Source organism: Apis cerana, linkage group LG4, assembly GCF_029169275.1.
Source record: "Apis cerana isolate GH-2021 linkage group LG4, AcerK_1.0, whole genome shotgun sequence".
NCBI lineage: Eukaryota > Metazoa > Arthropoda > Insecta > Hymenoptera > Apidae > Apis > Apis cerana.
In genome coordinates, this window is record NC_083855.1 from 11,422,343 (window position 1) to 11,445,965 (window position 23,623).

The following is a 23,623-nucleotide window of genomic DNA, read 5'->3' on the forward strand; positions in this document are numbered from 1 at the left end:
ATAAGAAAGATCAATGTGTACACAAAAATATGTTGATTCTGTTATTAAAATCTAGGATCAATAAAAATTTCGACTTTTGAAGAGTTCAAACGAAATATTGATGGAACAATATCGAGAAGCAATATCTTCTAAAAATTTTTCGATGGATCGTGAAATAAGATTGTGAAATATCAGCATATAACCTCAAAATAGACATATTCAATATATGCCTATGTCTTATAAATATTTTTTTATGAAATGTCTTTCACTCTGTTATTTAGAACTAAATAACTCTCTATTTACGACTATTAAAATCACAATATAGCACACAATACAGATATATTTCGATTCTATCGTGACGATAGCGATGATGCTTCGTTCACGTTCATTGCTTTAGATTGGTCGTAGTCTACGGCAAGCATTATTTTTATCGTCTCTAACACAAGGTGGATGGATACAACTCTAACCGATAATGTTACCTATGCCTTATTTCTTTATAATTTGTCCCCTTCCCATCATCAAGGGCGTGGAACAGATTATTATTTTCACTTAATTTCAGGAAATACTTATAATTGGTAGGCGGTACTATACGAAACGTGACGAATGAGGTGACAAATCCAGTGACGGGCATTACACATAGGCACTAATACTTGTTTGTTTTTGTTACTACATATATTATCTTCTAAAGTGGAAGAAAGCCAGTGTATCCAGTGCCGTCGAACCGTGAACATCTAAGCATGGAAATTAATCAAACTCGAATCATCTTTTTGTTTATTTTCGCGTTAAATTTATTATTGTATTCAAATGCCAATAATTCTACCTTATCTGAAAATAGCCGCTTGAAAATTCTGGCAATCTTTCCTCATCCGGGCAAGAGCCATTTCTTCGTATTCAAAACTTTCATCGAAGAGTTAGCACGTCGAGGCAATGAATTGACGGTGATTTCTTATTTTCCGAGAACCGAGAAGGATGAATATCTTCCCACTTACAAGGATATCAGTTTGGTCAATAAAGAGAGTGACGTGTTTGTAAACGTAGTCGATTTAAAGGAATTTGAACAGATATTTTACATCATTAAATATTTTGTCAATATATACATGTTGTACCGCATGAGATTCATAAGCTGTGAAAATTTAAAACATCCAGGTGTAAAGGAATTGAGCGAAAATGGAGAGAAGTTCGATTTGGTGCTGATAGAGAATTTCAATACTAATTGTTTTATGAGCTTTGTGCATAAATTGAACGTGCCCTTCATAGATATATCTACTCACCAGCCAATGCCATGGACTATACATAATTTTAGATTTCCCAACGAAGCCAGTTTCATGCCTATGTTGTTGACCCCGATTTTAAAACCGATGAATCTTTTTTATAGAACGATGAACACGTTGTCGCTGTACGTCTCATCGGCGTTATATTGCACGATTTTCCATTGGAAGGATCAATCTATAGCGGAAGAAATTTACGGCCCGGATATTCCGAATGTGCTAACGATAAACAAGAACATGTCCATTTTTTTTGTTAACACGCATTACACTCTTCACGGTAGCTTTTCTTATCCGCCGAATGTCATCGAAGTGGGCGGAATTCACATCGAATCGAAAAGAAAACCTTTGCCACAAAACATAGCCAAATTTCTCGACGAGGCTCACGAAGGTGTTTTGTACTTCAATCTCGGTTCGATGATCAAAATGTCTACGATATCGAAGGATAAATTGAATATATTGATCAAAGTGTTTCGTTCCATTCCTAGAAAAGTGATTTGGAAATGGGAACAAGATGACATTCCGGAATTACCTGACAACGTCATGGTCCAGAAATGGCTGCCTCAGTACGACATATTAAGTGAGTTAATGATATTTATCTCTCTCATTATTTTGAAATAATTGTAAAATCGAGATCTTACGTTATTACGATATTTGGAAGTGGTATTACAAGTGATTGCGCAGTTATGTGGAGCAAAAACTCGATGCCTCCGGTGTCTCGATGACATCTATGTTATATGTGAAAGTAATGGTTGTATTTGATACACGATATTCGTTTTATTGAGAATCATAATCGCGTTTTATCGACTATACGCTTTTCTTCGATTTCACCCGTAAAAAAAAAAAAAAAAAAAAAAAATACGATTATATTTATATTTATTTACCGTGTCTCTCTTTGTAAACGAGAGTATTTAAAAAAATATTTTATAAATACTTATTCAACTTTGCTTCTTTCGTCGAATTTATTTCATCGAATTATATTGTTAACTTCTATTCTCAGAGGGAATTTTTATTTGCTTTTTTCTTATTTCCACATAAAAGAAGCATTCATACGTATATGATACGTTATCTCGTTATTAGATAAAAACTTCAAAAAGTTTTGCCTTTACTATAATATCCAAGATTTATTAATCGATTCGTTTTTCATTTATAATCGAATCGAATTTAAATTATTCATATATTTTTCTTATCAAATTTATGTATGTACTTATCTTTTCTTTTTTCAATTTATTCATAAATATTATTACAAATATAATAATGAGATGATAATATTATAAAATTTTATGCTTACATTATAATATTATGCCATATTAAGACTTAAATACTTAATTTTTATTCGCTGTATGCACATAATTTATCAGCTAATTTGATTTGAAGAATTGCAAAATCACTTTATTTTTTTATGCATACTTCAAAAAGAAGTATATTTAAAAATCATTAATTATTCATTTCTTTTTAAAAATAAGATATTATTGATCGATTCTAATCTAAACAGAAATTTGAAACAAATTTTTCCTTTTTCCTATCTTCGTTTAATCATTTAATTTTTTTTTTTTCTACTACGATTTTCATTTAATTCACACATCTTCGATACGATCTATTATCCGGCTAGCGACACGACCCGAGAAATCTCGAAATCGAGATTGAAATTCCACCGGTTCCATCGAACTAATCGAAACGACACGGTCTTGTTGGAAATCGCAGCGAAATATCGAAAGCGGATTTCGGCTCGATCGATATTTGCGATTCCGGCCCATGAAGCCGAACGTCAAATAGTTTTCAAAGTTTCAAAACGGTTTGCATAGTCGAGGAGCTTTCGATCCATCCAAAATGATATCTATCTCGTCATTGTGATATCTATGTGTCGCGTTTGATATCTATCGCCGTATAATCATTGTACGTTTTGATTTATTTTTCGATTCTAACATCATTACGATGCACATGATGCTCTTCACACTCAATTTGCATTCAAGAAGGTATTCAGAAGCTTATTAACATCTCGTCGCAGCGTAACGCAACGCAACGTTTTATCATACGTTCTTGATCATTGGAAGGAAACAGATGAAACGATTTTGTGCGTCAACATTGCGTTCACGCTTCAATATGCTTTTTGACAACACGGACACGTTCGTTGGATAAAATGGCAATTGTCGTAGCGGAAGTAGATTAACTAATTTTAATTATTTCGCGTGGAACTGCGATTTAAACGCGAGACAATCCCGAATACTCGATTGGTCATGGCAAGGATGTTCTTTCGACGAGTTGCTCGGCCAAGGACGATACACGAGAACTCTGACAGTAAGTAGTTTTCCAGCTCTCAGCCTCTGTCGAGTGAAATGACTTTAATTAGTAACAACCTGCTAACAACCTGCTAAGTCACCGTTAAAATCTCCAGTGAAATAGACCTCGTTTCTGTCGCTTTTTACGCCGTTATCTTATACGCCGCAAGTATATATAGTCCATAATTTGGATTCTGCCGCTAATCTGATCTTGCGTGTTTAATCGCATTCGATTTCTATTCATTTTATCGTGCACGAAATATTTACACGATATATAGTTGGAAAGAAGCGAGATTTTTAGATTTTATAATATAAATTGCTTGATATTATTGTTATTAAAATTTTTTGCATTTGTCCGGATTTTCAAAATCATTCGTTTTAATCCACATGTACATGATAACTATTACGAAACATTTTAGTACAATTTATTTTAGTCGTATTTCATTAATGCAAATTGTCTTCGGTCACAAATAATACATAATCATCATGATTTGTCTTTTCGTATAATTTTTTCCTATAATTATATTATATAATTTTTTTTATTTATGATTCATTGCTGATTTGATAATTCATTTATCAACGTAAATTTATAGTATAAACACGTATCTTATCGTATTACGAGATATTGCATAACTAAATGTAACTCTATATTATTTGTACTAATATCTTTCAATTTGTTTCATAATGAGTATTCACTTTATGAGTAGTGAAATTAAATGATCATGATATAATGCACTCAACGTATCGCGAAATAACTCAATATCAATAATAATAACGACGATTTTTCTCGAAAGTAGTTTCTCTAATCTCGAAACTACTACTACCGCAACCTAAGTATCGTTCTTAACGGGAACGGTAAGTGTTAAAAAAAACGACGGTCGAATTTTTCGACGGTCGGAGGATCGCGTAACACGAGGCGGGGCAGCCTCGATGATCAAGATAATTCAAAGCTAAAACTCTAGCTAGGTAACTCGAGTACCGGAGGCTGGAATCGATCGGCTTAATTTTATTATCCAGCTTCGTGACCGGTGTATCTTCGTCTCGTCTTCTTTTCATTCTCCGTTCGATGGCTTTCCGTGATCTCGATAAGATCTGCGGTTTACGCTTCTCCGTCATTTCGCACGCGAAATGATAACGCATCGCTTTTAAAACTTGGCGAAAGAATTGGGAAATTGGACAAAAAAAAACTTGTCTGTGTAATTTAATCGGCATTTTTATCTGATTCGGAATTCTGGAAATTCACCGTTTTTTTTTTTACGCTACCGATAATTTTTATCGGGCAATTTTGTTAAGAAAGATTATACGTTATCGGGCTCGACCATTATACTGGACAAATTTAACTACATTTTTGTGCGGCAAACGCGCGCGTATCGCCGAGTAGTTTACTTACCTATTGTTTTATCTTTTCAAGAGCGGTTTACTTGGGGAAGATCGCGTTCGCGTAAACAGAATCCGGAACACACGATACACATACGCAAACGCTGTGGAACACGATTCCACGCGTCGCGTTTGCGATCGATCTTGTTAATTCGCGTGGAACTCGCTAATGTAATTGACTTTAGAAGCAACGATATCGATGGTTGGACCGAGTTGGTTGCACGTGTTGACACGCAATGCCCTCGAGTATCGTATTTTAACCGTGTAACGGAAGGGACGAAACGATAGATTACATTACCGTAAGGAATAAAAGAGCGGAATCGTTCTATCGGGGTCCCACTCTCTTTCTCCCCGGCATCCATTAAGAAATGGGGGTATACCTTTCTTTTCCGGCTTTACGATCCTATTGGATTAAGTCGGTCGGACGATCGGTTGTAATGCTAACTCGATGCTTCCAGGTGATACGCTGTATATATATATATATATATTTCCGATTCGATTCGTCTGGTTGATTTATTTTCGAAGAAGACGATTCGATTAATTATCGATGAATTTGAAAAAAAGATGAAAAAGAGAGAAGAAGATTGAACCACTCGAAATCGTTAGGAAATAAATTGGATCACGACGAATTTACACATTTACGTATATATTTTTGATATTTAAAGAATAAGCTTTATTTCTTTCATTTTCCATCGCGACCTTTCGAATTATCATCCAACGTCTAATTTCATTCCCCTTTTTTCTTTTCTTTCTTTCTTCCTTCCTTCCTTCCTTCCTTTCCTTCTTTCTTTTTTTTAGACACAGAGAAGCAATTTTCCAGACTTGCATAACTTACGATCCCAGAAGAAACAGCTCGCTACTCTCATTACTTTCGTCTTACGACCGCCTCTTGCCCATAGACGACCAAATATCAATTCTCGCGAGGGGTGGGCTTACCGACGCTCATAAAAGGACAGTGTAAGCATCGAGTCGAGGAAATACCGTCGCGTTATTTTCTCGTTACGGGGAGGGACGTCGTAAAAATGTATCTCGCTCGGTGACGGAAATCTCGAAGCAAATCGCGCGTACGCCCCACCGATTTCTCTCCTCTCCTCTCCTCCCTCCCCCCGTCGATGTTGCCAGCAAAAATTCAACGCGATAGATATCCCACTGTCACGTATCGACGCGCGCCGATGCGACGATGTATCGAGCGCGAAACCTCGAGAGGTTTCTGCTCTCCTTCAACCTTCGCCCCCTCCCTCCCTTACACCGAGGCGTGTAACTCCTCTACACCTCGTCTACATCTGTATCCAAATCGAGAGAGAGAGAGAGAGAGAGAGGGAGAGGAGAGGGGTTGCCGGAGGGGGTGGCGAGAAAAAGGTGGCGGCGCGTGGTAATGGAATTTGACATTAGGATCGATGCCCTAGAGGAGAGAGAGAGAGGGATCTCTGCGCGGAGAGACACGTTGGCAGCATCTACCTTTGCCCGAGAAGAGGGTGATTCGGGGGCGATAAACGCGAGGGAGACAAGAATTTTTCACCGATATTTCCAACGCTTGGATTTATTTTCGAGAGGTTTCCCAAAGGTGGTTTTACGCGTCTCCTTTCCCCCCTCCTCCTCTTCTCTTCTATTACACGAAATTTTCCGCCGAGAAGACGAATTCACGGAATGATCTTTCCGATCATTTTCCATCCATCGTTATTACTATAGCGTTGGATTCTCGAACAAGCAACGACGAACGAGAAGAAGAATATCGATGACTTGCTTTTTTTAAAATGGAATTAATTCTCTATTTCTCGTTTCGCAGATCACCCGAACGTTAAGTGTTACTTCGGCCACGGCGGTCTCCTCGGATTAACGGAAGGAGTTCAAAGCGGGGTCCCGATGATACTCATGCCCTTCTACGGTGATCAATATTCGAACGCGGCCGCGGCTCAAACTAGAGGCGTCGCTGTTATCCTGGAATTCAACGATTTCACCGAGGAAAAGCTGAGAAACGCTTTGGACCAAGTATTCAATGACACGAGGTACGTCTCCCTTCTCCGCCTATTCCTAAACGCACGTTTCTCGCGCAGCGATCGCGAATTTAAAATTCCGCCCGTGGTTATTTAAAGCGTAAATTCTTCACGTGTCACGTTCGCCGTGCTCGTCCACCGTGGCCGTAATTGTGCCAATTACTTCGTCTCGTGTCCATTATCACGCCGCTGATATCGATGCATCGGATCGCGCGGAGAAAGGAGAGGAGGGTAGAGAGATAGATAGACGGAGAGAAAGTGAAGAGAAATAAATCGAGACGAAAGAGACAAAAAATAGGGAGGAGGCAGACGCGGGGAGGAAGAGACACGGCGACAAAAAAGGAAAATCGTATAATCTGGCCGGATATTCGGTCCGTTGAATATCTCACGAGCTGTCCGGACGCTTGGATATCCGGCGAGTGCATCGTCGTTGCAACACCCCCGTTAATCCGTAAACTGGCGTTTTTCCACGTACCCTCTTTCGACCTGCTACCCCTGTCTCTTCTTCCCTGACACTCCATCCCTCCTTTCTCCCTCCCATCTTCCAACGGTCCAACGGTCGGACGTTTTCGCCCTTTTTCCTTTTTTCCCCTTCCTCTCCCATCCCTTCCCTCTTCGGCCCTCCTAAATTCGAGGCACGAGTCGCGGAAAGAGCGCACGTGTCCTCCTCCTGTGTCCATCGACAAATACTGGCGAGGTGGCGTGGCGGCGGGTCCCTCGCAGCGGGAGGTCGCATGGGAAATTTCACGGCCGCTAAATGTTTCACGGCGCGAATCAACGCCGGTGGCTCGATGACGACGACGGGGAAACCGGGACGAAATTAAATTCTACATTATTCAATGGCCGGCCGGGCCACCCGGATAACTTGTTAACCGCACACGGGGAGCGAGCCGTGACGCGGCGATTGCGTTTACGCGCGTCAGGAGCACGCGACGCCGAATAATTGCTCGTCGCCCGTTGAATCTTTGAAAATCGTGCGCCTTCTCCTACCCTCCTCCCACCGTTTTCGGCTTTTTCCACCCCGCCCCGTGAAAAGCCCGCAGAAAATGTGAAATGAATGGAAATGAGATAACTCTTGCGTTTCGTCCTCGCCGTATTTTCCCAACTCGGCCGTTTCCCCGCTTTGATGGAATAGTAAATCCGCTCTTATTTACGTAATCGTAACGATATTACCGTACCACACCGACATCGGAAGATAGAGGACGAAGGAAGAAGAAAATTGGAAGAGGGAAAATCGAGGAGGGGAGAATCGAGAAACGCCAATTTGTGGAATGGGGCGAACCACGATTTAATTACGATGGCCCGGCACGCGAGCCTCCAAGGATGAAAGCGGCTTAATAAATCAGCACCGGATATGAAAGCGTTGGCAGCATCGCGATCAACGGACCTCGTACTACTGTGTCCTGGTAATTACGACAGGGGTGGATTTACGAGCTGGCCGTCTTGAGCCAGGAGGGGAAAGGGGAGCAGAGGATGCCCGTTGACAATGCAGGCGCGATTGTATCCTCCCTTTTACTCCACGCCTTGAATATTAATTAATAAATAGAGCCGTGTAATTGGATGATCGCACGATTTGCACGATTGTCGTCCGCGTTACGTGATCGGAATACAGCGGGGCCGCGCAATCGTTCGTCTCGATCGCGACAATCGATTCCTCCTCCTCGTCGTCGTTGTCGTCGTCGTCGTCGATTTGTGCCACCGAGAATTTCAACACGCCTCCTGTCACGAGCCGTTGCTTCCCCCGTCATATTCCCCGTGATTTCGCGCGATTCTCATCGATCGGATCAAAGAGATTCGATCGTTTGCGTATTCGTGGATCGAGCATGCTCGTCGCGTAAGGACAGAGGTAACGGCACGGTGAAATGCGAGATCGGTTCGCGTGTCGCCGTGCAATCGTCGTCGCCGTGCAACGTCCCGTGCATGCGAGTGATATAAAATTAACCAACGATTTGGAAACGGTGTTAGCCGGGGGGTGTGCTCGTTGTCGTGGCGTGCTCGGTGCTGCCGTTGCGCCCGCGTAATCACCACTTTTGCTTGATTTATGGGCCCTGGTTTCTCTTCCCTTGCTTCTGGCCAACTATGCAAGTTCCAAGTATAAGAAAGTCGTCGTCGGATAAACGCCATAATGGTCGGACGATAGCCTCCGATGGAAAGAGATACGTTATCGTGGGCGAGGGAGGGGGAGGATCCGTGGCTCGGTTAAACGTCCATCGAGCCAATAATGGCCCGATCGGGGTCGTGAAATTCCAGGGTCGACAGTGTCAGAGTGGCCTCCATAGATTCCGTTCCTCGGCCGCAGACCATCATCCTTTGGTACTCCGGTTGATCGATGCGATCTTAAAACGTTATAACCAAAGTTATATTATCGTTCGCGATTTCTCGAGAGGGAAGAGAGAGAGAGAGAGAGAGAGAGAGAGTTCGTGCCACGAACGACGTGCCGCTTGTTCGATCTCCAGTTTCTCCTTTCGGATCCCACGAGGCGACGCCAAGTGGTCATTCAATCCCCAAACTTGCCCGCGCATGATTTCGCTTGTAAGCCAACTTCGAGTTACAGCCATTCCGGTAGAGATCAAACGGCATACACGGCTACTACCCTCCCTCGACTCCCCGCCTTAAAGACGATCATATTCAGCTTGTACTTGCACGGTACTAACTGTACGATCGTAACGATCCCGTGCTCCCGTGGTTGGACAATAAACGTCGTGGAAATTTCGTCCAATTTATCGAGCCCTGGAGACATTCCAACGGTTCTCCCAGGTGACTCGACCAATTATTATTATCATTATGTACGTTCTTCACATCTTGTCGACATCTTGTTTTCCACTGTGTCCTCGTGTATCAAAGGGAACATTACTATTTTCCTTTCTTCTTCTTTTTCTCTTTTTCGTATAATCAGCATACGTCATGGTTAATTTTCCACTTTCGAGCAAGAGGAAGAGAAGCTCGCGAACTCGTATATTATTTAATCACGTGTCCTCGCGTCACCAGCTGCGCCATACCTCGCCTTCCTCCACCGGTTTCTTCCGTTGATGAACCAAGTTCGGGGGATGATATTAAACGGCACTATCGAATTCGTCTCCCGACTAGGAGAATTTCTCCCAGACATGATTCGTGTGTTCATCGCGCTTACACGGGAGCAGAGAGGAGCGTGAGCGTGCGTGTGCTGCGGGGCGAGGCGAGACGAACAAGTTGCCACAGCGAAGCCAGTAGAGGAGGGTGGTAGTCAAAGTTTCGACAGTTTGTAAGGAGGTACGAGGCACGCCCCTGTTCCTCTCCTCCTTCTCCTCCTCCTCCTTCTTCTTCTTCTTCGGTTACGGCTGAGGGATAACATAGTGCAGCTCCGTCGTCAACTTAGCTCCTTCTCCTTCCCTCTCCTCTGATCTTTTCCTTTCTTCCCACCCGTACTTGTCCTCTCCGCTTTTTCCCTCCCTCGGCCACCTCTCTCTCCTCCTTTATTGCCCTCCTCCCCCTCGCTGTCCTCCTTCTTATTCTCGCAACCCTTTCGCTTCAGTTTCACGAAAATTCCATTCGCCCCCGTGCGCTCGTTTGCCGGGACGTCCCCTAGCTAGGATTTATTTTCGAGAGGCAGAGGTATTCTTATTCCTCGCGCGGAATGAGAGGAAGAAGGAGGAGGAGAGGAAGGTGGTTACCTTCCTTTCCTTGCGGCCTCGACGACAGTGCTTGGCCGCACCTGTTCGCTCGTAAGGGACGCGTAATGGTCGAAGAGGGAGGAGGAAGAGCGATGGAAGAGACGGAGGATACAGGGATATATATAGGGGAGAAGAGGAGGAGGAAGGGTGAAAATGAACACAAGGCCGGAGGAGACGCTGCGTAATGACGCGTGGAACGTCCCCGCGTGGGGACGAGAAAGTAATTGGACGGTTGCCGGGGATAACTCGGTTCCGCCACCCTCTTTGATGAATGGGTAGTTCGAGTAGCGAGCGCGGTTTTCTTGCGAACCTCTGATCCTCCAAGATTCGAACGACTCGCGTTTCCGGATGCGTGTCCCGAAAAGGGGCGACTTTCGAGGATCGTGAGAATTCGATCCGTAATCCCTTCGTTTTTCCCGAAGGGGAGATATTCTCGTGCTTGGAAACGAGCAAGGTTTTCAAATGCACACACACACGAGAGAGTACTTATAGACAAGTTAACTCGATTTAGGCGCGAACTTCGATTCCGAGTGTCGTTTCCCTCCCCGGATGACCACGCGTCGGATTAAAAAGTTGCTTATTTGCAAATGGAATTTTCGCGTCTGCCGGTATTACATTTACCAGGAATATATTCCGTTGTGGAGTTATATTCGCGGGGCAAAAAGCCGGCTTTCACGGATCCGCTGAATTTCATTATTTAAGTTACGTGTACGGGTACAAGTGTTTGAATAATGCATTCGGCTCGATGTACATGAAAGCCGCATTTAGAAACCGCCCTAATACAGACGTTCACGACCTGACATCTTTATACTTGCTCTTCCTCTCTCTCTCTCTCTCTCTCTCTCCCCTCTCTTTTTTTTTAGATAATGATCGAACGTCGCTTCGATAATAATTGATAATTAGACGGTACGTGACTCCTTTGAGCGAGATTCGAGATTTTCTCGCTGCTATCTTTAATGCATTGCGACCTATCTATAAAACGCGGGGAATGGAAATCTGTCATTAAGAAGGGGGAGGGGGAGGTGAAGCTTTCTCGTCGACTTGAAACGTATCGAAAATCTCGAAGAGGATACTCGAAAAGACTCCGTAAGACTTTGATCTTGTTTCCTACCGAGTTTCTCTTTCGTCACGGTCACACCATCGTTTCGACGAATGTGTCTTTTCTTCGTCGCGCTTCCCGACGCGCTCTCTGTTCAAACGATTTATTAAGCTCCATATATACAACGGGGTAATCTCGACAGTCGCCTTTGATCTTATAATAATCGAAACTTCCGAGACGGATTCAATTCTCTCTCGCTACTAGTTTCTCCTCCCATCCTTCCTCCTTCCCCGATTCATTCAACGGGATTTATCTCGCTGAATGAACATGCTTCACCGAAATTCGTGTTCTCGACCATTTCGACGCGAAGAGAGAGAGAGAGAGAGAGAGAGAGAAGCCGAAAATCGTAGCGAGATTCAAACTGTATTTGGCTCGATGTCGCTTTCGTCGTCAAACGGGCAACTTTTCTTCTCCAAGCGTATCACGAATTTTACCCTCTTTTTTTTTTTTTTATCTTCCGTGGAATTCCGTGGAACCGCAATTTTCCACCCTTTCGTAAAATATATACTTTCCATCCAGATGTAACATGTTCTTTCGTTCTTTTTTTTCCTTTTTCCTTCGCAACACAACACAAAATTGCATACATGTTTATTCATTGATACGCGGGTATCGATATACGATATCATAAACTTGTAAAACAAGCATCGTTGATACATTATTAGATCGTTTATTTACATTGTGTTCGTTTGTTTATTTGTTTATATTCTCTTTCTCTCTCTCTCTCTCTTCGTTTGTTTATTGTTATCGGTTTCGGTTCGAGTTTCCAGATTTTTCCCTCGCCCATCCCCTCGCGATTTATTTCGAGTCGTCGTTGGGCGGGGGAGGAAGGAGGAATTTTTTCCGGAGGGTGCGAAAATCGCGTATACCTCGCTATATCCCTTCCCCCTCCCTCCCGGAACAAAGCGTCGAAACATCCAAGGCGAGGGAAGGATGAGATTTCCGGATTTAGATCTGGTTTTATCACATATCCCTCCCCCTCTTTTTCACCCACTGTCGTTCCTCGTGGACGTCGAAATTTTCTTCCATCGAGACCATCCCCGCGCCCCTTTTACCGCGTTACTCGGCCGACTTATCGAGTTACAAAGACGTATATCGTCGGGAAGCGATTGGATTTTTCCCAACCACTGTCTACCACCACATGAGAAGAGGAAGAGGCCTCTGGGAAACGGGATCGGGTATTTTATACACACATGCGCATGCCCGCGCACGAATACGGGGTGTTCCATTTTCAACGTTCTCCAAGAGGATACAGAAGGAGGACGATATCCAAAGGGTGAAAGTATGATCGTCGATGAAGGAAGAATGATCGTTGATTAATTTTTGGTTATTTCGTGGTAGAATTTATTATCCGTTCTTTTGTTGTTGTGCCTTTAGCGCGTTTAGCGGAGGATAAAAAAATATATATATCGGTAATCTATTATTAAATCTTGCTTAGCATATTTGTTACAGAGTTACAGAGAGTTAGGCTAGATTAGATTATCCTAATTATCGACATGTTCCAAGGAAATCGAGCGAATAAAACAGGAAAAGTTTCGATTCTCGCTTTAATCACAGGTTTAAACTTACCGATGACGGGGTGAATTTCAGTCTCAAACTTGATTTTACTAGGTTAGATAGAAGCTTACCGTATGTGAGCCGAAGCTTTGGGAAGTCGTGGATCGAAATACGAATCTGCGTTGAAGGCGAATGTAACAATGTTGTTTTAATTAATTTGTAACGAAATGTTCCTCCCCTTTTCGCCGCATTTGCATACGATCGTGATATTTTTGTTACTCCAACGGAAATTCCATGTTTCCATAACGATTGCATTCAAGATAGAAATATCAATTGAATCGAGAATATCGGGAAGAGAAGGATTTTTCTAAAATTAATAAACGAAATATATATATATCTTTTTTTTTCATTTCCACAGAATGTATGTATTCCCAGCGCACGTTTCGCCCTGGACTATTTCACCGCTGTTATTGCCCGAAATCTGCCAAGGAATTTCGATAGCGAGTACGAATACGTAGATTTTACGTACCTTGCCCCGCCAGCACGCGATAATTTAGAATCGTTGCCACAGACAGCCACAACTTTATGCATTTGCGCCGTTTGCCAACGGCACCGCCCACCTTTCGAACTCGAAATACTTATTTGGAAGAGTAATCGGCCCGGAACACGTCTTCGGGGGGTGGGAATCGTTCTTCCCGGCTCGCCGGGGTCGGTCAAGTCCCCTCCTTGCGGTCTCGTTTACTTAAAACGAGAAGAAGAGCAGGAGCTCGCCGCCGTTCAACGAGCAGCAGCTCCGATTCACGAAATTACACATCCTGCGCTCGTGCAATCGGATTCGTTTCCCATTTTCACCACCGCTCCGCTGAAATTATACGCGGAGAAATCACCAACCTCTCTCCCTCTCTCCCTTTCTCTCTTTTTCCCATCCGTTTCTCGAGTTGTTTCTTGCAAATCCCTCGCGATCACGTAAAAGCTGGATTATTAACGACAGAGTATCGATATCGATCGATAATCAATTACCATGATAATTAGAAAGAGGAATCGGTGGCGAATGTTTGAATATTCCCCGATTGATCGGCAATCGGTGGATAAATCGGCCACTAAGTTACCCTTTCCCTCGTAACTCAAACAGATCCAATGCGAGAAACGGGGTCGGCCAAATATTTGCAATCAATTTTCGAATCAATGAACCGTATATATATGTATATACAGATAGAAAGAAAGGCGAGTTTTCCCGCGTAGGAAATTAATGATATCGTATCGTCGTCGAACAGGGGAGACAAGTTTGAACACGTCTTCGAGCCGGATCCGGCTAAGATGGCTAACGAAAAGGGGGCCGGTCACCACGGGAATCGGTTAATCTTTTCCTCGGCCCATAGGGACGTAAACCGGAACGTGACCCACGGGACAGAGTAACGGGATGGGTAAACTTTTATTAAAAATCTAATTGGATCGGAGCTGAGAAGAGGCCTTGCGAGGCCATTTCACCGGATGCTCTCTCCTTTCTTTCTTCTTCTTCTTCTTCTTCTTCTTCTCGCAGTGGTAAGTACGCGTCTAAGCGTGGATCCGGAAATCCTCCCCCCTTTTTGTCTCTTTTCTTCCACTTTGCACAATTGTAACACGATCATCTTTTTTCGAAAAAAAAGAACTTTTCACTTTTTCTTCAACATGATATAAAATATAAATTTATATATAGAATAATCAATTATAAAATGTTACGCGCATCGTTAGGAATCGAACAATTTCCTATTATTTATGATCGCATTTTTTTTCCACTTGGAGGGAATGCACGATGGCTGGTAAGATTATTCGGATCGTAAACACGTTAAGGAAAGAGGATTCTTTTTTTTTTAGAGGAACGATCCAATTCACTTGATATATATATATATATATTTGCGCACGTTTGCCCGCTCATTCCCAGAGAAACCGCGCGTTCGAAAATTAACGGGCGCGTATGTCAAACGCGATATCCTGTCGCGTAACGCGCGAGCGACTGTAATTGAGGATTTAAACGTTGTTTGTGTCAGGTGCGAATGAAACATACCCGGTGTCGGAGTTTTCTGCTTCTGGCCCAATTAGTCGGCCGTAGGCCATGCGCGCCGTTTCGTTTAAACGCGGCGTGCGTGTGTTACAATTGTATCCAGTTTTGCGGCCGAAATAACGCGCCGATTATTCGCATCTCCGTCCTTCGTCCTTCGAGCGAGAGATCCGGAATTTTCGATTATTCGCTCCTCTTTTCTCCCAGGACGAAAGATGGATTCGATCATATCTCTGCTCGGTTAAAGGAGAAGCAAGGAAAAATCGTGTCATCGATGAGAATCATATTATAGCCGCGAAAGAAATATATATTGATACTTTAATTGCTATTTTAAAAGCACTGGTGACATTGTTTGTAAGTTTATCGTTTAGCGAATATTCTGAAAAAGTACGAATATATATATATTGATAATTTATGTACAAAATTAGGTATCGCATTTTCTTAATGATAATTATCAACAAGAATCAAAAGAATTTCCCTCTCTTCGAAATTTTTGTATACCAGATAGATCAACGAAAAAAGAAATCATCTCCTATCATCATCCAGAATCGATCTTGCTCGCTCCGCCTCGTATTCTCATCTCCGTTCAGTGAAGATTTCACGAACGTAACGCGCGTCGCGATTTGTAACGCGATCCGAAATTTATGGGTTATAATTTAGAAGACGGGGCCGTGGGAATCCTGAATAATGCGGCGGAAGATAAGTGTACGTGCGCGAGTTCGGTTACGCCGGCTAATTGGCCGGTTCGAGGAGGAGAGCAAGCTTCCCGGCTCGGCGCGATAACGTTACAAGTCGGGAAGTAAGTTGGCGAGGAGAAGGAGAGGAGAACGGTGGTGGCAGAGAAAGCGATGGCGGTGGCGCAGGGTGGCCGACAACGAGCGGAGGAGAATCGTAAAGTAACTTCGAAGGAATTACGAGGGGACGAAAATTACTTTTCTCGCGGACCCCTTCTCCACCTACCGAGCCTCCACGAGAGGAGAGGACTTTGAAAAATCCTTGCCTTCGAAATTACTTTCGTTTCCTACTTTTCATCCCGAGTGTCGAATCCTAACCTCTCGCCAATATTTTAATTGCGCCCGTGCAATTATTCGTTTTTCTCCAAAGAATTTAATGAGACGACGAGCGATTGAAGAATGGGGGAACCAAACTTTTTGAAAAATAATTATAATAATTCTTTTTTTTTCTTTCGCGAATCGCGCCTATACGCAATTATCCGTAACGTTTTCTTTCTTTCCAAATGATTCGGATCGGATTTAGGGAGGAAAAAATTTCGAAATTATTTTCGTTTTTGCTTTTCGACGATCGGATGAATCGAGAAATCTGGACGACGATGCTTTGATTGGGCGTATGCGATTAATTCGTAATCGGTTTCCAAAGAATTTGCAGATCTGGCTAGACGAGATCGCGAACGCAATTATTCGTGATTTGTTTCCAAAGAATTTGCAGGGATGGGATGAAGATAAATGGATCTTTACTACTCTCGTTTATTATCTCGCGTATTACTCTTTGTACTTTTCGCATGCATAGATACATTTTTTTCCCCAGTCGAGCAATCCCTGTTTTATCCTATTTTCGCACCTATTTTCGCTAGTCACATTGGCGAATACGTTGGTAAAGCCGGATGAAATAAACATCCTTTTTTACCTTTGCACGCGTCTACCCCTTTTCCACGGTTTGTACACGGTTAATTAGACTGCAACGCTTGCCCCTGCTAACGGATAACTTTTTTCTTCTCCCTTCTTTTTTTTTTTCCTACCTTCCAGTTTGTTAATTCTCGTTCCCCAAATATCATCTCTTAATTCTACGCTCTCGTTATTTCCCTATACACCCATCCTCCATAATCTTCCCCTCAATTCTATCCAATAATATCTGGAAAAAAAGGGAATCCTGAACTTTCCTTCCCAATCTTCTCCCTCCTAGATTAAATAAATTAGATCTAACTCTACGAGATTCGTGTATATATATATATAAAATAAGTGATAACAAAACTACTACTTGGTTGGAGACCAAGAACCAAGTGATATATATCACCCGTATTTATTTTTATTATATATATATATATATATATTCCCCAGAGAGATAACAGGAAATCAAAGCGAGGAAACAACGATTCTCGTTCGAGTTGCTCGAAACAATCGTATTTATTTGCCGGAATTCACGAACGATAAACGTTCGAATTTCGCGCAGGGGAATATGCGAAATTCGCATATTCGCATACGAATAGAGTGGAACCGGGTAATTCAGCCGCGTTCTCCTTCTTCCGTTGGAACATCATTCTTTCCCCCCGCCCCCCACGGCCCGGCAATTAGAATCCTTGAACCGAGTAATTCTGCTCGCGCGGATGAGTTGCGGGCGCGCGGAGTTTCGAGGAGCCGAGACCTCTCCTCCTCTCGCTTCTCTTCTCCGTCCCACTCCTCCTTTTGATAACGTTACAAGTCGGAAAGTAAGTTGGTTGGTAGTAACGTGTCGGGGGAGGGAGGTCGACAACGATCCGAGATATCGCGGGAATTACGATCCCCCGGAGATACGGTCGGCCTCAGAGAGATGGGTATGTAGAGACGGTTGCAACTTTCGCGACATCTGCCTTCGGACTTTCCCGGCTAAATAATTTCCCCCCTCCCCGATTCCCTTTCCCCGATAAAGGGAACTCCGACTCCTCGAATGAGAGGGGCAGTGATGTGATCGATTACAGCAAAATTCTTCGGTCCGCATTTATTCGTTCTTACGCTAATAAGTAAATGTAAATGCAAGTTCCGGTATCGTCGTACGTAGTAGTTGTGTTTTAAGTTTTACAATTTTGAAAGAAGGGAATTTTCAATAATTTCTTGCGTTGAAGCAAAATTTCTTTTAAGTTACGTAAGATTTTGACGCGTTATTGTGGCATCTTACAATTTTATAAGTAATTCCTTGAGAGGACAGAAATAAATAATAGTTTATACATAGATATATTCTTATTTATACGTATCACAACGAAGCAAGAAAAAAGTAATAAAACGATAAAAAGATTCATAATGTTATATATATAAAATGCAGTAAAAATGAACGAAGAATTTTGAATCGAATTTTTAAAATCTATATATTAATATTATTTATGAATGCAGAAATAAAAATGTTTCGATTTTCTCAAAAGCAAAGTGTCAAATTTTCTTCTTCTTTTTTATTCGACTTGTTTTATCTCCTTCTCTCTCTCTCTCTCTCTCTCTCTCTCTCTCTCTCTCTCTCCAAATAATTCTCTCTCATCGCGCATGATCCATTTCGCTCCGGAATGCAACCTAGCGGAAACAGCGATATCTCGGAATAATGATAATCAGATTCGAGCGATACATCTTTAATGGCTCCTAACGGTATTACGTTATATCTGGAGGTGGAGAAAGTGACATCGAGCCGACGGCGAGTCATCGATCTTCGATTATCGTCGTCCCTGTCGAATTAAACGGCGCGCCGCGAAACAACCCGTGTTTCTCCTTTTTCCAGCTTCCCTCTCCCCCTCTCCCTTCCTCCACGTCACGATAAATTAATTCCCTTGGCGCTACGTCTGTCCGACACCCTCGAAAACACCGTGGCCTGTCTGTCCCCTCCCCCTCCCCCCTCTTTCCCACCGGTGGTCGGGCGGCGACGGTGAAAGGGATGTCGAACGCGCTTAAAATTGATGGTTAATTCAAAACCACCGCGGGGCTGCGACTGAATTTGACCGAGGCAAATAACAGGGGAGGGAGGGAGGGAGGGGCCGGGTTGATTCGCGGCCTGCAGCTGTAAACACGAATAATGGAGAGTACCGATTGGTAAATTGTGCGCTCCGGGTCGTCGAGGCTGCACAACCTCCTCTCCCCCCCTTCTCCCCACCCAACATGCCTTTCGCCCATTCGTCGCGTTTTCTCTGCCCTTTGTCGTCTTTCCTCTCCGTCACTCGTTCCCGTCTTTTTTCGCGCTCTTTTCCCCCCCTCCCCTCCATCCGCCACTGTTTCGGAACTCCGACACGAACCCCCCACCACAGTGTGGGAACGCAGAGCGCTTACCGATGGATTTCGAACCGACGAGGGGACGAGGATTCTTTTCGCCTCGGTTTTTTCGATCTGTTCGAGCCTCTTCCTTCTCCGAACGATAAACACACCGTTAAAAATCTATCTTTCTCTCTCTCTTTCTGGAAGGTATTTATAAAGTATCCCGCGGCATCTTTTTCCCGTTCCCCACGCGATATCGAGTGGCGGGATCGATCGGGGTGTATTGCATGAATTATTCATCGAATATATGTATAACGGGGGGAGGGAAGGTATATATTGTATCCGGGGGTTGCTCGAGTCGAGGATAGAAAAAAAAAAGAAAAAAAAAACCATCGAACGGGATGACTTGTCGGTAAATGGTGAATGGAAGAGCGAATGTCCGATACGGAAGAGACACGATCCGGGGTCTTACTCGGTTGGTATTATCGCGAGTGCATCTATTCGTCACTTGTAAGCTTGTTCGTAAGCTTATTTATCCGCTCGTTTATTTATTTATCGATCGTTCGGATGCGATTCGTTTATGTTTCAGATATGGGGAGAACGCCAAGAGGCTTTCGAAAGCTTTTAAAGATCGGCCAGCCAGCCCTCTGGAGACAGCGATATGGTGGACGGAGTACGTGGCACGTGGGAACGGTTTGCCGTACGTGAAGAGCGAGGCGACAACCATGGCCTGGCACGAACGTTACCTCGTCGATGTGCACGCCATCCTCCTACTCTTCTCTTTGCTCGCCCTTTACGTCCAATACAGGGTGGTAAAGTACGCGTTTGCCTGCGCTCTGAGATCGAAAGACGCGGGTAGTAAAAAGCGAGCGAATCTCTCTAAGAAGAGGGATTGAAATCTTTGGATAATGAATAATGCGAGGAGATGTCTCGCGAGATGGATACGATGATGGATAGTGTTTGTAAAGCGTGAATACGAGAGTACGAGAACGAGCTAACGGAACGGAATAAGAAGAACAATCGTGCATCGTGTCTGCAAATATTCTTTTCTTTCTTTCTTTTTTTTTCTTTTTTTTCCTTTATTTCTCTCTCTTTTCTTTACCCAAAAACTGGTTTCGAAAAAAAAAGCTAGAGTCGTTCGTTGGACGAACCGGCTCTCTTTGCCCCAGGCGAATTTCGATCTCGGCTATTGTTTCGATAATAAGCCAATCAACGGAGCCTTTCTCAACGCTCAACTCCCAGCTCGGTCGATAAATTAAATCATCAACGTCTGGAGGCGGCGCGTGTTCGTAATTCCGATTACAGTGGCCGACAGAGTCGGAAGTCTAGCCAATTTTCGCGGATGCTCCTTCTTTCCGCTCGCCCCTCCTTCCTTCTCGCCCACCTCTTCACAACGGAACGAGAAAGAGACTGGATGGCTACGAGGACTGGAAACGGAAAGGGAAGGCAGGATTTGTGAAAAAAGGACGAGCAACCTTGGAGGAGAAAGAGCGAGGTAGACAACGAAGACGGTAGAGGAGAAGGGAGGAGAAGGAAAAAGACGCGAAAGGAGGAGGAAGAAAGGAGAGAGGAGCAGCTTTGCGGGCATTACCCGGTATTTCCCAGGTGGCCGAGTCACCGACTGCGTCAACTGGATTCGGTTCCCGCAACAACGGCAAAAGGGAACAACGAGGCTTTACCGCGACAAGGAGGCGACTGCATTGGTTGGTTGTAGCTGCGTTCACAGATAACACGGAATCGACGGTGTACCGCGGAGCGCTTTGGAACTACGAGGACGGGACAGAAGACGGTTGGAGAAGGAAAAGAAAACGAGCTCGACGACGACAAAGATGGATCGCGTCCAACATCGGCGGATTAAACGAGGATCGGATGTTCGTCTCTCGTTTCGTTTTCCCTTCCGCCGGTTACAGTCTCTTTCCACGGATTTTCGCATGGATCGCTCGGAAGCGGCGCGAAAACACGGCGCGGGGTAAAGGATAAAGGCGAAGGATTCGTCGAGATTCTTTTCTTTCGACGAGATAAAACTTGTTTCGATATTATTGCTCCCTCCTTCTCCCTCCTCCTCCCTCCTTACCATCACGAACGATTAATCTTTAAAAGAATATGGGGGCTCGATCGATTTCTCGAGTTTCGTCGCCACTTGAAAAATATTGCGATGGATCCGTGCGATGGATGATATGATATAGCGATATTTCGAGCAAATACTGCTTCGATTCCCATCCCCCTCCCCGCGCGGAACATCGAGGCGGGCGGCCTTGGGAGAGCACCTAATGCATCACAGAACGGAGTTCCGTGGTCGGAAGGACGGATCCCGTTTCAACGGATTGTTTCGTGCTTGCGCCAGATTGCGTCAAATATTTACTTGACAAAGTTTACGCCGCAAAATGCGTCCGCGAAACATTATTCCACGGGAGAGCGTGTACACGCAGCGCGCGGATTACTTGGGAGTGACCAACAGTTTGTCTCGTGGAAAGGGCGGTGGTGGAAGAGAAGAACGAACGGGGAGAAAATACGCGGATTTTCTCGGTCGTTGCGGTTCCCCCCGCGATTCTCGTTCCTTTTTTTTTTCTTTTTCCTTTTTTCCCCTCCCTTCCCTTATTCCATGTCCAGCAAGCTTTTACAATCGAAAAAGCGACTCGTCGCCGTGCGAAACGACGATGGACGATCGAGAATCGAAACTTCGTTTTCGCGCGTAAAAATAAAATTCCCTTGCTTGTGTTCCACGGGGATAGAGAGGAGCGGCGATCATCGTTTTTCAGCGGTCGAAAAATTTGAGAGCCAGTGGGGAAAACTCGCGTTTTTCACCCGGTAGCTCGACTCCGCTCCTATGCTACGACGATATTTACCGATGGAGAGGAAAGAGAGAGAGAGAGGAAGCTGGGGATGCGTGGAGAAGCTGGACGCGGGAGTATTCGCTTCAAAGGGGAAGTTTCCTTGCAAACTTCTCGTCTCTCTCTCTCTCTCTCTCTGTGGACGGACAGGAAGCATTTTAAAAAGCGATTCGAGAGGGGAAGAAGAAGAGGAAGAGGAACTAGAGAGGGGAAAAAACGTAGTTCCGGCGTAGTACCGGTGTACTTTTTCGCTGGCGTAATGGAATGTAAAGTTCCCGATTAAATTGCGTCTTTAAGCGATCCTCACCGGTGAGATATTTTTTGTAAAAATACAGGCTTGAGTAACTGAGAAATATCGTTAGCCCCGATGTCCCTCTCCTCCTCCTCCATCGTTGCTCGCCGAGTTCAAAAACCCATTACCCCGTCCGAGATACAGGGAAAAGCGGGATTGCTTCTCGCCGGGCACGCCGTGTTGTCACAGGAAATATTTTTTCAAGTTATATTCCGGCGTCGAAACACCGGCCATCGCCTGTTAAGACGATCTTCGCGGGGATGGTGGAAGATCCCACTTCGGTTTCCACTTCGGGGACAATTTCCCGCCAATTAAAAATTATATTAAATATTTTTTTGTTGTATAAACTGTGTAAAAGAAAAGGAAAGAAAGGAAAAGGGAAAAATATCCGATTTCGACCCGAGGAACGACGCGAACGATTGTAACGTGAAACGATCGATCTTTTAAAGGAAAAAAAATATTGGAGAAATTTTAATATTTTTTCAAGTTATGTTTCGGCGTCGAAACACCGGCCATCGCCTGTTAAGACGATCTTCACGGGGATGGTGGAAGATCCCACTTCGGGGACAATTTTCCGTCAATTAAAAATTATATTAAATATTTTTTTGTTGTATAAACTGTGTAAAAAGGAAACGAAAGAAAGGAAAAGAGAAAAATATCCGATTTCGATCCGAGGAACGACGCGAACAATTGTAACGTGATCGATCTTCTAAAGAAAACAAATATTGGAGAAATTTTAATATGCTTTATCTTAGATTGTGTGGACGCGCAGATTTGTTTGTTTCAGATTTATATACACAGTATTATTCCCCCGGAATAAAATTCCTTTGAACGTTGAACGTGCCTCGCCTATGGTAGAGACGGAACGCTTTAGTAGAACATTCTCTGCCTCGGTCGAGGAGCATTGAAACGGGAGCATAACGCTCCCCGTATGAATGGAATTCGAAGAAAGGGTGGTGCGTTCCGAATGATGCGTTCGAGGGGATGAAAAGGGGGCTTACCCCGAGTTTACGCCGCGTCATTTCGCGCTCGCTTTAACTTCGTTGATTGAATCATGAACGGGAAACCGCCCCTTTCCTTCCTTCTCCACTCTTCCTCCAGGTGGAGGAGGTGGATGCTCCCTCTCTCTCTCTTGCGCTGATTATATCCGTAATGGCAAGTGGAATGGAAAGGGATTCGTCTGTCTCTTCCTCCGTTCGATTCTCTGGTCGATTTGCGTTGTAAGAATTGTAAAAAGGAAGAAGGAAAAGAAAAGAAAAGAAAAACAAGAAGAGAAAGAAGAAAAAAATATGGAATAAAATATCGTAACGAAATTATCCGTAAAACGTGCGCGACATTTTTAATATCTCTCGATTCCTCGATACAGTAATAATAACTTAACCAA

General features: G+C 43.8%; 1 protein-coding gene across 1 annotated transcript; it reads left to right on the forward strand.

Moving 5' to 3' along the window:
• The first annotated feature begins 388 nt into the window (after positions 1-388).
• Positions 389-23,564, forward strand: LOC108001967 (UDP-glycosyltransferase UGT5). Its single transcript, XM_017063313.3, has 3 exons — positions 389-1,824; positions 6,687-6,906; positions 19,706-23,564. Exons 1-3 carry the CDS (start codon positions 717-719, stop codon positions 20,010-20,012), a joined length of 1,635 nt encoding a protein of 544 aa, XP_016918802.1. The 5' UTR covers positions 389-716; the 3' UTR covers positions 20,013-23,564.
• The last annotated feature ends 59 nt before the right edge of the window (positions 23,565-23,623 follow it).

Excerpts from the sequence above, each read along its gene's own strand:
- LOC108001967 (XM_017063313.3), top strand. The coding sequence starts at position 717 with ATGGAAATTAATCAAACTCGAATCATCTTTTTGTTTATTTTCGCGTTA. Across the intron at positions 1,825-6,686 it reads GCCTCAGTACGACATATTAA|ATCACCCGAACGTTAAGTGT; the intron begins GTGAGTTAATGA and ends CTCGTTTCGCAG. Across the intron at positions 6,907-19,705 it reads CAAGTATTCAATGACACGAG|ATATGGGGAGAACGCCAAGA; the intron begins GTACGTCTCCCT and ends TTTATGTTTCAG.